The sequence below is a fragment of the Panthera tigris genome, chromosome A2 (assembly GCF_018350195.1).
Source record: "Panthera tigris isolate Pti1 chromosome A2, P.tigris_Pti1_mat1.1, whole genome shotgun sequence".
NCBI lineage: Eukaryota > Metazoa > Chordata > Mammalia > Carnivora > Felidae > Panthera > Panthera tigris.
Genome location: NC_056661.1, coordinates 113,196,737 through 113,209,890, shown reverse-complemented (window position 1 = coordinate 113,209,890; position 13,154 = coordinate 113,196,737). Strand labels below are relative to the sequence as shown.

The window sequence follows — 13,154 nt, the reverse complement described above, 5'->3', positions numbered from 1 at the left end:
CACACAAGAAGCTGACGGAGCCCCTGGCCATTCTGACTTTTTGAAATGATGCTGTTTATCGTTTCAAGTTGTTCAACTGTTTCAGATTATTCCGTTTTCATAAGCTGTAGCAAATGTGTATGTATATGTGTGTTTTGTTATTGTGGTAAAATATACATAATGTGAAATTTACCATTTCACCATTTTTTAAGTGCAGGCAAGTGCCCAGTTTCTTGCCAGCAAGATGCTAAGTGCCATTAAGTACATGCACAGTGTTGTGCGTCTGTCAACTGTTATCCAGAATGTTCTCATCATCTCAAACAGAAACTCTACCCGTTAAACAACTCCTCATTGTCCCCGAGCCCCCCTGTAACCTCTGTTCTTTTTCCTTTATGACATATGTGTGTTTTTAATTTAGCAGGATGTGCGTTTCCATTCTAAATACTTCACGGAAGAGCTAAGAAGAATTTTTATAGAGGACACTGACTCAGAAACGGAAGAATTTGAAGGATTTACACAGAATGATCTGAATGTAAACAGTAACCCAGAAGTAATGGTAATAATTATCAACACGAGGGAGTGTGGGTTGTAATATTTTTCAGTCTTGTTTCTGAATTGTATTTTCACTTGTAAGAAGTCACTTGGCAAATGAACGACTTCTTTTTACATGTTTATCTTAATTTTTTTTTTTAAGTTTACTTATTTGGAGAGAGAGAGATGGTGTGAGCATGCACGCAAGAGTGAGCACACGTGGGGGAGGGGCACAGAGGAGAGACAGAATCCCAAGCAGGCTCCACACCATCAACACAGAGCACAAGGTGGGGCTTGAACTCACAAACTGAGATAATGAGCTGAGATCAAGAGTTGGCTGCTTAACCGACGGTACCACCCAGGCACCACCCCCCCCCCCATGTTTATCTTAAAAGTCAGTTAATAAAATACAAAAGTTGGTATTCCAAGGCTAATCCCCAGTCCACCAATCCATTATTCTCTGAGAGAAAATCCAGTTGTCTTTCTTTGATACCTTTGGAGTTTGGGGAGACTTACCTCAGTTTCCCTTATTGCCCTTCCAAAAGAATTTATTTCAGACTTTCTTGAAGATCTTTTCTCTGAAAAGAGTACAGTCTGTCTGGGGGTAGCAATTTCCTTAAAGTCCTTTCTTGTTGTGTGCGGAGTCATGTTCTTAGGTTTGGAGTTGATGTGGCAAAAATTTAGCTGTGGCACAAACTTAGAGCTTTACTTGCGCGTTCTTGATTTGAATGCTGATGTGCTCTTTAAATGATAAAGAAGACCTGGGCTTGTCAGATTCCTGAGGGAAATCTCTTAGCACTTGACCTTCAAGAGACTTGTTGATTTTTCCTTTACTCCATATTTTTGGCCAGTTTATTGCCAACTAGTATTTGAATCTCAAGGTACCTTTAAAGAACAACCTTTGGGGGGTACCTGGGTGGCTCAGCTGGTTAAGCGTCCGACTTCAGCTCAGGTCATGATCTCACAGTCTGTGAGTTCGAGCCCTGTGTGGGGGCTCTGTACTGATAGTTGGGATTCTGTATCTCCCTTTCTCTCTGCCCCTCCCCCATCCCTGCTTGAGCTCGCTCGCTCTCTCTCACACATACACACAAACACATACTCTCTAAAAATAAACATTAAAAAAATTTAAACAAAAAGCGAAACTTAAAACCTTTGGGTTTTTTTCAGACATAAAAATGTTTTCCATTAACTGAAAAAGAGCATACCTTTCTCCCCCAAAATCATTACACCACTTCCTTCTTGGGTATGAAGATAAAGGATAGAGGTAAAGCCTCTTGATGTTCAGAAGCTCCTAAGCAGCAGAATCTGGTGTGGAACTTGTGTAGAAATTTAAATAAGCCGTAACTATTGGTTTGCTCTGCCGCTCACCTTTTCCTGGGGGGATCTTAAGGCCTGAAAGCCCTAATGGTAGGCTGGCTTGTTTGATGTTGATCCCCCAACCCTGTCACCAGGAAGAGCAACACAGAGCTCTGCCAGCCTAGTCCCCAAGCCCTCCTTTGGCCTTCAAAACGGAAGCTGCTGGTAAGGCAGTTGATGTGTTCTGTCCAGCAAGACACTAAGATCTTTCCAAACCCTAATGGGTATCCCGTACTCTTAGTGACTTGTTTTCCTTCTGATTTTTTAGTTAAGCGATGTCAGGTTATTGAAAGAATTTGTGTTCCCAGCATGGGGAAGTGAAGTACCCCAGAAGTCTTTTTTCTTTTCACTGGCCATATATTTGGGGTATGGATCGTGACATGTTCTGTTGACTGATGTTAACTCATAGCTTAGGGGAGGTCCACCTGCAGGTTTTATTTTATTTACTTATTTATTTTTTACTTTTTAAAAAATGTTTACTTTGAGAGAGAGTGAGCAGTGGAGGGGCAGAGAGAGAGAGAGAGAGAGAGAGAGAGAGAGAGAGAAAAACCCAAGCAGGCTCCACACTGTCAGCGCAGGGCCCAATGCGGGGCCCAAACCCACAAACCATGAGATCATGACCCGAGCCACAATCAGGAGTCAGACATGTAACTGACAGAGCCGCCCAAGTGCCCCTGCAAATTTTATTTTAGATTTCAGTGAGCAGAGTCACCTGGGTTGCTCCGTCGGGTACACGTAGGACTCTTTGATTTTGGCTCGGTCATGATCTGTCTGTCACGAGGTCAAGCCCCATGTTGGGCTCTGCACTGACAGTGTGGAATCTGCTTGGAATTCTCCCCCCACCCCTCCCCCCGCCTCTCCCCTTCCCTGCTCGTGCTCGCTCTATCTCTTTCAAGATAAACATTTAAAAATAAATTTCAGTGGGCAAGCAAACATTATTGCCTCCCTCCCCAACCTCCTGCCCACTGTAGTGGAGACTGGTGAGACCATCTTTTCCGATAATAGGATATTACTAGCCAGGGTGTTTGTTGGGTGGTCTTACAGCCTTATGTGCAGCAACCACAGCTGTGTTCTTGTCCTGTGGTGTGAGTCTCCACTGGTGTTTCCAGTTTGCTCTTGTCCACTTTAGTCCCTTATAGAGAGTCCTTATCCTTAGTAAAGAGATACTAGTTAGATGATGAAGAAGATAAAGCCAATCTGAGACCACCTTGCTCTGAAGTTCTCCCAACAATGTCTTCCTAAAACTAGTAGATTCCTTCAATCCCAGTGTTTCAAATTCCAAAGCTACTGATGTAGAAAGTTCAGGATACTTAAAAAAAAAACAAACAAAAAAAAAAAACAGTTAACCATAGTCTCATTTCTCTACTTGGTTTGTTGTGGGTTGATACAAAACACCAAGATTTGGAAGTTACCTGCAGTTTTCTTTCCTTCCTCTGCCTTATTTCTAATTTGAGTAGTACAGCTAGAACGTGGGGGCTGATCACTGAGGAGGAAGCAGAGTCATTTCCCTCAGTCCCAGGCCCATCATGCTGTGGTTCCCTGCTCTCCTCACATCGGCCTGTTGTGCAGTCCCTGACAGAGGCTCTCAGACTAAACTTTTCCAGCACGTGGTAAAGGAAAGATCCCCAGCAGGTGGCCTGGGTCTTGATATTCGAGCCCATCTTTGCCATTGCTAAGGGCCCCCTTATATTTGAGGTGTCACCCACCGTCTCCTGGGTAATATCACCGGCCATTGCCTTCTGTTCTTACTGTGCTCTCATGTGTCAATCTCAATTTCGTGTTCATGCCAGAAGCCTATTCCAAGCGGAATCCAAAAATTTGGGGCAAGAGTTTCTTGAGCTGATGGAACGGGTGTTTCCCAGCAAAGCCACAGAGGGTCTGCCTCGATTTCACCCTATGGCTCTACTGGTTGCAGAAAAGGGGAGGGGACGTCCCTTGGCGTAAGGGCCCATCATGTCTTGGGGATGAGACTCCCTCACCAACCCCAGTGGCCAGTCATCTGCTTGCTCCTCGGTCACCTCGCTGAGGTGAAGTCAGCTGTCCTGTTCCTGCTGTTCAGGGCAGAATCGTCAGTATGTTTTCCCTTAGCACTCCATCTGTGTGAGGATAACTCTTAGGCCATACATAGCCTTTTCTTTGGCTTTGCCTCATACTACTTGGCTTCCAGATGTTCCACAGTGGAGGAGCCCCGTCCGTGAAAGCATGGCTTCCAGCCCGTGCTGGGAAGGGAACGGTCTGCTGGTGGATGTGGCCGGGTCCCCAGGCAGTGGTGGAGAGCCTGCCCTGGGACCATAGTCATCAACAGACCACCTGAGCACTTAATGGACCAGAGGGAACTAATTAATAGGGAGGGGAGGCTTTCTTCTACTCATTTTTTCTCTAATGGCAGAGTGTTTTTAAACGATGTGCTTTTGAAGGTCAGTCACAAAACATCGTCTTTGCCCTTTCATTTTGTCAGCTTGTGGAGTCAGATTTGAGCGATGCTGGTAAGGTGTCTTCAGCGAGTGAAGAAGAGGATGAAGAAGAAAAGGCTACACCCAGGAGAAGCAGGCCGAGGAGAAGCAGTATTGGTCTTCGAGTAGCCTTTCAATTCCCCACCAAGAAACTGGCAAAAAAATCTGATGACAGTTCTTCTGAGCCGCTATTTCCTAGCAAACGCTTACAGGACAATAAAAAAGCAATTCTTGGAAGAAAGAGAAGCTGCAGACAGGGGAAGGAAAGGGAAGATTCGGTGTCTGAATCTGAGGATGACTCCAGGGATGAGGGCCAGGAGAGCTCTGATGCGCTGCTGAAAAGGACCATGAACATCAAGGAGAACAAAGCCATGGTAAGGCCTGGCAGGGGGTGGTCTAGGAGCTGGCACTGAGCCCTGCTTAGCGACCACGGAGGCTCACGGAGCTGCCCTCATAGCTGCTGTCGTCTGGGCTTCTGTCAGGACATGTGCTCTGGTTCTTATGTGTCCTTTCTCTGTTCCTGAAGGCCAACCAGTTACTACCCGGTGAGCTCTGGTTTGGGAACAGAGACTCCCAGGACCATTTTTAGCCCTGGTTCCTGGTGCCATTGAACTAATGCTGCTTACAGTTGACCATTAGGAAGTTAAGTTCTAGATATGTAGTGGTATTGGACAGGAGAGGCCAGTTCCCAGCACAAAGAAACTAAAGATAAAAAGAGAAGCACACTTTGAGAGTTGCAAGGTGCAATTTAGGTGGGGGCTTTCAACAGGAATCTTTCTTCTTTGATGACCCACTGGGTTTTCAAGACATCATATGAGAGAATGAAAGAGGCCTAGGTATTAAAACACACTGAACAGTTTTGAGTCACGTTACCAGTTAAGTCTTCAGTAGAATGAATAATGATACAAGGTAAAATCTTGGTTATGTGTATTTGGTTTTTCTGTATTTGGTCAGTAACTGTTGTTTGCTTCGTAATTTTGCATATACAGAATTAATAAAATTCTGCCACTCAATCACTTTAGCATTTTGGTATATTTGTAATAATTTCTTTTTAAAAAGCATAATATAATGATGCTTTGTTTGCAATCTTATACATCTAAAAAGTTATTTAAGAAAATAGAAAGCCTAGGGGCACCTGGGTGGCTCAGTCAGTTAAGTCCAACTTCGGCTCAGGTCATGATCTCACGGTTCATAGGTTTGAGTCCCGAAGTGGGCTCTGTGGTGATAGCTCAGAGGCTGGAGCCTGCTTCAGATTCTGTGTTTCCCTCTCTCTCTGCCCCTCCCCTGCTCGTGCTCTGTCTGTTGTCTCTCTCTCTCAAAAGTAAATACACTTAAAAAAATTTTTTTTAATTAAAAAAAGTTACATAAATCATATTTGTGGGAGAAATTTATCCTAAGACCTGTTTATACTTATTAGCTAAGGGAAATTTTTAGCACTGCATCTCTCTGCATCTTTAAAATAAATGTTCATGACTTTTTAATGATGCCTAAACATTCGTATAAATAAGAATCCTAATTGACTAGAATACTATCGCCTGTTACTTAGTATTCTTAGGTGTTTATTTGGGAATATTTCCATTAAGTTATTCTTATGAGAAATTAACTTAAACAGTTTTCTTGGAGCTCTAAACAACTGTCAGAACGATCTAGTTGAGCCTTTTGTTTTGAACACGATGACACTTGCTTTAGGTGTGCACAGTGATCTGTTCTAGGGTCACACTGCGAATTAGTGGCCATGTCAGGATTCCAGCCTCATATACCTGGTCTCATCATTCCAAGGACCACTTCTTCATGTCACGCTTTCGTATATAAGGAATGGGCATAGATTTTATTTCTGTGGATGCTATCAGCATCTCATTAGATAAAAATCTTGGCGTGCCTGGGTGGCTCAGTCGGTTGAGGATCCGACTCCTGATTTCGGCTCAGGTCACGATCTCACTGTTCCTAGGATCGAGTCCTGCGTTGGGCTGTGCGCTGACAGTGCTGAGCCTCCTTGAGATAGTCTCTCTCCCTTTGTCTCTCTGCCCCTCCCCCCCTCACTTGCATATGCCCTCTCTCTCTCAAAATAAACATTAAATAAAAATCGTGCAGTGTCCGGGTGGCTCAGTTAAGCACCTGACTCTTGATTTTGGCTCAGGTTATGATTTCACAGTTTGTGGGATTGAGCCCTGTGTCGGGCTCTGTGCTAACAGCTCAGAGCCTACTTGGGATTCTCCCTCTGCCCTTCCTCCACACAGTCTCTCTGTGTCAAAATAAACTTTAAAAAACGTGTTTACATATGAGGTTAAAAAATACAACAACTGTTAAGATCCCACATGAACTACTTTAGTCAAGTTTTTACTGTTGGCAAAACTGAAGACTTGGGATAAGGCGTTAGACAAACTCGGCATGGCAATATTGATGTAAGGTCCTTTCTTTTGTTCTGAACTTCAGCTGGCTCAGTTATTGGCAGAACTGAACTCAATGCCGGATTTCTTCCCAGTACGAACCCCAAACTCAGCCTCTGTAAGTAGAACTCCTTTATAATTACTTACTCCAATACTGATGAACATAATCTATTGCCAGATGGCTTTTATTCAAGAAAGCACCCGGTTGCAAATGTCTGTGCTCTTGCTTTCAGAAGAAGAGAACAGTGAGGCGGGCTTTCTCCGAGGGACAGATCACAAGACGCACTAACCCCACCCGGAGCGCGCGGCCTCCCGAGAAATTTGCTCTGGAGAACTTCACTGTCTCCGCTGCCAAATTTGCAGAAGAGTTTTACAGTTTCAGGAGAAGGAAGACAATTAGCGGGGTATTTTCTCAGCACCATAAACATACTATTGTCTGTCTAAGCAATAAGTATGCAGCAGTTGAGCATGGGCATTTCTACCAGGTTCCCAGGTGGAGCTGGTGTTCCCGGGACCACACTCTGAGAAGAACCCCCACCCCCATCTAGGCTGTAGGCTGGAGAAAGGCCTTGACCTGAGTAGAGCAGAGGAGCTGCTCCAGGGTTAGGACCCTCTACTTCATCTTCACGGGGGGCACGAAAGGCCTGTCAGTGGTGCCAGGTGGCCCTCGGGTTTTGGCCGTGGGAAAGGGCAGTGATTCCTCCTAGCCTTTTGAGTTTTAGGAAGGGGGCATTTTAAGTGCTTTTGAGCTGGAGCGAGAAACAACCCTTCCCGTTGGCAGGTTTGGCCATCCGTCGTGGTTCTTGTCTCTGTCCTTACAGGGTTCACTGCTGGTGACTATTGTTGATCAGGTAAAACCTGAGCTGCTCCTTTGTTGTTGGACCACCTTGCCGTGCAGGAGGTTTGGCACTGTGTCTGTGGTGGCAGCTCAGTAGATGATTCCAGGGAAATCGGAGAGGGACACAGTTAACATTTATGGTATTGGAGCTCTGAGAGTGTGAAATTTTTATGCATGTTTTTAATCAGAACATCTCACACCAGGTTCTGCTTTGGCTCATCTTGCAGGGGAAATGCCAGGGGTATAGACGGCGTCACCGTGTATCTTCCTTTCGGCCGGTGGAGGATATCACTGAAGAGGACTTAGAAAATGTTGCCATCACCGTTCGAGATAAAATCTACGATAAAGTTCTGGTAAATTCTGTATGATGAATAATTTGCACGATTGTGATTCTAACTGGGAGTCCAAGGAACTGGTATTAGAAATCCTGCATTGTTTTTAAACTGCATCTGGGCTTAGACCCTCAGGCCGCCTCCCTTGTGACTGGGAGGACCAACTGTAACTGGGTGGAGGGAGTTGGCTTCCTGCGGGAATTCTCCTCAGGAGAGGTCTCTCTGGGGGATGCACATGAGTTGTGGGGAGGCAGGCATATAGTTTGGAAGAGCATATTGATAATAGTTAACATTTTAAATATTTATATGGTGTTTATTTAAAGAAAATTTTTTTAACATTTTTGAGAGAGAGTGCAAGCAGAATCTGAAGCAGGTTCCATGCTCTGAGCTGGCAGCACAGAGCCTGATGTGGGGCTTTGAGCTCACAAACTGTGAGATGATGACCTGAGCCGAAGTCAGATGCTTAACTGACTGAGCCACCCAGGTATCCCTGGTGTTTATTTAAAAAAAAATTTTCTTAATGTTTATTTATTTTTGAGAGAGAGACCGAGTGTGAGCGGGGGAGGGGCAGAGAGAGAGAGGGAGACCCAGAATCCGAAGCAGGTTCCAGGCTCTGAGCTGTCAGCACAGAGCCTGACACGGGGCCCGAACTCAGGAGCCATGAGATCATGACCTGAGCCGAAGTCGGACGCTCAACCGACTGAGCCACCCAGGCGGGCCCCCCCGGTGTTTATTTTAAACATAGAAAAAAAAAATACTGTGTTTGTGTGTGTGCTTTTTGATTAACAGAACCATAGTAACGAAAGTTTGACAGAATATCTGTGGTTGGTAGGAAATGAGTTAAAATTTCTTTTAAACAGTGATTTGGAGGGAGGCTTTGTGGTGTTATGCATCATTTTTTAAATGAGGCAGTGTCCCATTAAGGCAATATTAAAATGTTTTTAATGTAATTGCCAACATTTTAACACCGGGAAATTTTATACTGAAAAGCTCCAGATCACCGGAAGCTGGGCCGGAGCCAAATGTGGCTGCCGTGGGCTCAGGGCCACTTGGGCCCCTGTCACCCTCTGTGGGCTCTTCCTCTCCTGTCTTTCTGCTGGCCTCTCTGACCATCTCATTTCTTCTAGGTGCCCTGCTCTTACTTACTCTAATAGGTTTCCTTGTGGTTTGGACCAGAGAAGTGGTGCTGCTCGCTGCGGGGTGAGAGGCTCGGCCTCTTCACGCCCTATTGAACATACGTAGACAGCATGTGGGCTTGCGAGCTTTGCCCTGTAAGTCCCTCGTTCACCCACCCACCGCCTTCCTCCCTCAGGGCAACACTTGCCATCAGTGCAGGCAGAAGACCATCGACACCAAGACGGTGTGTCGGAACCAGGGCTGCGGTGGGGTCCGAGGACAGTTCTGTGGGCCGTGCCTGCGGAATCGCTACGGGGAGGACGTGAGATCTGCACTGCTGGACCCGGTAGGAACGGTGTGCGCACTTGTGAATTGGACCGGCAAAGAGAGGCAAGCTGAGATGGATGGGGCTCTCAGGACCCTTTATGATCGGGGACCTGTAGCTGCAGAGCTCAGTCTACCCCTTGACACTCCAGAGGGAAAAAAAGGGTTTCCTTCTGGAAAGAGAGCAAGCTGACCAGTAGGGCAGAAGAGATGACTGGGTTTTCCAGGGTCCAAGCCTTGCTTTCCTACCGTTATGGTCTGTCAGGTGCACCTGTGTGGCTTTCCTCCAGCAGCATGGCTTACCTCAGGCGAGGCCAGGGGACAGGTGTGTGTCACTGTGTGCCTGGCTGTCGTCTAAGGTGTTTTCCTAACACAGTCGACTTGCAGTTGTTACTAAGTCATTTAAATTTATGAAGTCGAGTATATAACCTCCCAGGCCCTCAGTTCCCTCCTTGAAGTGAGATAATAGTATGGTTAGTATGTATCCGCTTGAACCTAGGCAGTCTGGCCCAGAGTCTGTGCTCTTACCTCTTTCACAGCAGTCATGGGGTAAATCGCTGTCCCCATTTAGCAGATGAATATAGACCACGACTCCGGTTATGTGGTTTAGGAAGTAGAAGAGCTAGAATTCACACGTCCGTCTCACTGCTCTTTTGTACTCCTAAAATCTCCACAGTTTGAAGCAGGCGTCTAATTTTCTGTGTTTCTCCACACGTGGGACCCTGGGTGATCAACCTCTCTGGGCCTTTTGAATCATGGGGAGGAGACTCGTTTAGTCACCCTGTGCCATATACTAGAAGTATCCTGTGACTGAAGGTTGGAGGAGAGACCAAGTGAGCCGGGCTTGAGCACAATGTAGGTGACAGGGGAAACTGCTCTTCCAGGATTGGATGTGTCCTCCCTGCCGTGGGATCTGCAATTGCAGTTACTGTCGCAAGCGTGATGGCCGCTGTGCCACAGGGATCCTCATTCACCTAGCCAAGTTTTACGGTTACAATAATGTCAAGGAATACCTGGAGAGGTAAGTCACAGGTCACAAATGGAGGCTGTCATCTCCAGCTCCAGCTGGGGAGACCGTGGAGGCGGGAGTGGTTGCTATATTTCAGGCAGATGCTTAAAAACCATCTTGAGTGCCATCCATTCCCTAGCTGCTTGCATTAGAGCAGCTCAGGGCTGATGTGTTCCCTCTTGGAACGTTTCCCTCCTTTGCTAGGATCTTCAGCTTTGGCACTGCCTGTATCCCCAGTTCCCCCCTCATTGTGTAAAACAGAAATGGAGGCAAGCAGGCTGAGGGGAGAGGTTGGGGCAAAGCGCGTGGCTGACACGGTTACTGCTTTCCAGGGCTGAGGAAGCTGCGTGGGATTCTGCAGTGTGGTTTGGCGAGTGGGAGTGAGGCCCGTGGCTCCTGCTGCCTGGCCGAGGAGTCAGGGCAGGCCTGCGGCAGAGGGGCTGGGCTGTGCACTCAGGGTGTGTGTTGAGCCTAGAACCTGCTTTGTGTTCGTCTCCATACCCATCACACTGACGCCTCCCTTCTTTTCCTCAGCTTACAGAAGCAGCTGGTAGAAGATGATTAAGAACAAAACCAGCCACCTCACCGTAAAGAACTCTAGCAACATATGCCATCCCATGGGTGTCTACGATTTCTTCCAGTTGTGTTTTTATACAGAAGTTGTTCGTTGATCTAAATACTATTTTTTTAAAATTGTTCATATGCTTGAAAAGGTTTCTCAGGAAGACGGCAAAGCAGAGGAATCTATTTACATATATCCACGGGCCCCTATGCATAGTGAGTGGTTTAAAAGCATCTGCATATGACAAAAACACAGCTTAAATGGGGTGGAGTTAAAAGTCCAGGTAAGTTCCAGGGCAAACGTTGTGTAAGCAGCTCTTGCCTTTGACACTATTTGGTGCCTTGATCTTTACCTCCCAGGCAGTGACCACAGTTCAGACCAGGTAGTTAGTGCTTCTCTGGGTCATTGGAAATTTATGTTAAAGAAAGAATGTTCTCTTAAATTACAAAGTGCAATTAACCCATAGATCTTGAGTACTAGAGTTTTATTTTTATTGAAAGTCACCTTCACGTTACCGACACTGGAGGCCTGGGGACACTGCTGGCCGGCAGGACCGTCTGCCTCTTCCTTCAGGATTCACCTGCTGCCTGAGGTCAGGGGCTTCTAGATTTTTTTAATTTAAAAAGATTTTGTTTATGTGCAAGAACTCAAATCCCACTTTCTGATGGGGAGACCGTTAAGGACGGTGTTTAAGCAAAATTAACGCACATGTAAGTTACTTAAAAATTCCAGAAGCTGGAGTGTGTTTTATGGCTCTCGGTAAATTAATGTGTGCGGCCCCCCGGCCAAGGCCTGTGTTGTCCGAGCCTGAGGGCCATCTCAGGCTTCCAGCAGCAGGGCCACGCCTGCCAGGACCCATTTGGCTGCCTTGTCTTTGCTTTTCAATCTGAAGGTCCACACGTAGGTTGGGCCCCTCATTTTGGTTTTGTACACCGGGCATTCATAGGTGTGTTTAGTTTCCTGTCTGTCTGTGGGTATGGCTTTTGCAAAGATAACCGGCATCACAGATGTTAACTCCTTGAGGCAGGCATCAGCAATGGTTCCTGACTGTGTGTCCCATCTGGCACCTATAGCAAAAACACAAGGATTGCAACAGTGTGGTGTGTTGGAAGCAATAAATGTTCAGTTTTGTCGTTACTGCTTGTCGGCTTCCTTACTGGTGTGGGAGGTTGAGGGGTGCCACAGAAACACTGGAGGCAGGGTTCCACGTCTAAACTTTCCTTTGAAAAATGAACTAATTTGAATTCAAAAGATCTAAACCTTGTTTGAAAACAGACTCTTCAAGAATTCAGGCACAATAAAGCAAATGAGTTTGCCCTCTCTTTAAAAAATTGAATTCTTCAAAATGAATGCATTTCCTCCCAACTGCCCACATTAGAGACTCGAATGCACTGGCATCTTAAGGGCTTAAAGAAATCTTGTAGTAAAACGTCAGAGTGAAGTGACAGTTTTTAATCATTTCACAATCTTTTTAGTGTAGGTCTTAATGCCACAGGTAATTTAACACTAGATACAGATGCAGATTGAAGTGACAGCCATCACCCTACGTGCCTTAAAACTTGGCTGACATTGGACCCAGATCCTGGCATTAAATGTGGTGAAACGAGGTAGACGACTGCTAGATGTGAGTACAGAGGAGTGGAGTAAACCAAGGACAGATACCAACTTGGAACTGATCGAAGAAAGCTCCTAAATTAAAAACTACACCGGTGCTACTTGTGCTATCTTACCTTCCATGAGGAGCCCGTGGAGATAGGCGCCTTCCCGTGGAGGATGGCCATAATCTTCCTTGGTTTTTTTGGTAACATCAACAGTCAAGCACATTTTGTCCAGGGGCCACTCATTTTTGCGAGCCATGGTCTGCATGATTGCTATGGGAAGAGAAGGAGCAGGAAACAGGATGTAGTGGTAAAAGGGCTCTCAGGGGCCCACAGTCAGCTGCCTTTCTGACTGAGGCATTGTGCTGTGCTTCGGGTTCCTGGAAATGTGCGTGTGGCTGCGCTAGACTGATGGCCAACTGAGGCCTGCAGGATACCTCCCTGCTTGTGTACATGAACTTTTACTGGAATAGCCAGGCCCATTTGGTTACACAGCATCTGGTTTTGCACTGCGGTGGCAGAAGGGAACCACTGGAGAAGAGACCCCGTGGCCTTTGACAGAAAATGTTTATATCCCACTTCACGTGGCTGCTATGCTTGGAACTTTACTTTCTCTGCACACCCAGCTATCACTCCTGCCCCTCCCTCCTGTGTCATAAGCACTGGGGA

The 13,154-nt window shown here is 46.2% G+C and overlaps 2 protein-coding genes across 10 annotated transcripts in view; one reads left to right on the top strand and one right to left on the bottom strand.

Annotated features, from left to right (window-relative positions):
* Nucleotides 1-12,024, top strand: part of CDCA7L (cell division cycle associated 7 like) — a 38,763-nt gene extending 26,739 nt beyond the window's left edge. For 2 of the 6 annotated variants that reach the window (XM_042967956.1, XM_042967947.1), the window contains exons 3-10: nt 398-535; nt 4,325-4,693; nt 6,753-6,824; nt 6,940-7,110; nt 7,772-7,897; nt 9,189-9,347; nt 10,201-10,337; nt 10,860-12,024. In XM_042967956.1, the coding sequence (XP_042823890.1) occupies nt 398-535; nt 4,325-4,693; nt 6,753-6,824; nt 6,940-7,110; nt 7,772-7,897; nt 9,189-9,347; nt 10,201-10,337; nt 10,860-10,890 (1,203 nt within the window). In that variant the 3' untranslated portion in view covers nt 10,891-12,024. The remainder of the gene's footprint in view (nt 1-397; nt 536-4,324; nt 4,694-6,752; nt 6,825-6,939; nt 7,111-7,771; nt 7,898-9,188; nt 9,348-10,200; nt 10,338-10,859) is intronic. The other 4 variants (XM_042967933.1, XM_007089069.3, XM_042967932.1 and 1 more) reach the window with 4 other exon arrangements.
* Nucleotides 11,357-13,154, bottom strand: part of DNAH11 (dynein axonemal heavy chain 11) — a 356,336-nt gene continuing 354,538 nt past the window's right edge. For all 4 annotated transcript variants that reach the window (XM_042967928.1, XM_042967929.1, XM_042967930.1 and 1 more), the window contains 2 exons: nt 12,618-12,758; nt 11,357-11,954 (listed from right to left, as the gene is read on the bottom strand). In XM_042967928.1, coding sequence (XP_042823862.1) covers nt 11,707-11,954; nt 12,618-12,758 — 389 coding nt within the window. In that variant the 3' untranslated portion in view covers nt 11,357-11,706. The remainder of the gene's footprint in view (nt 11,955-12,617; nt 12,759-13,154) is intronic.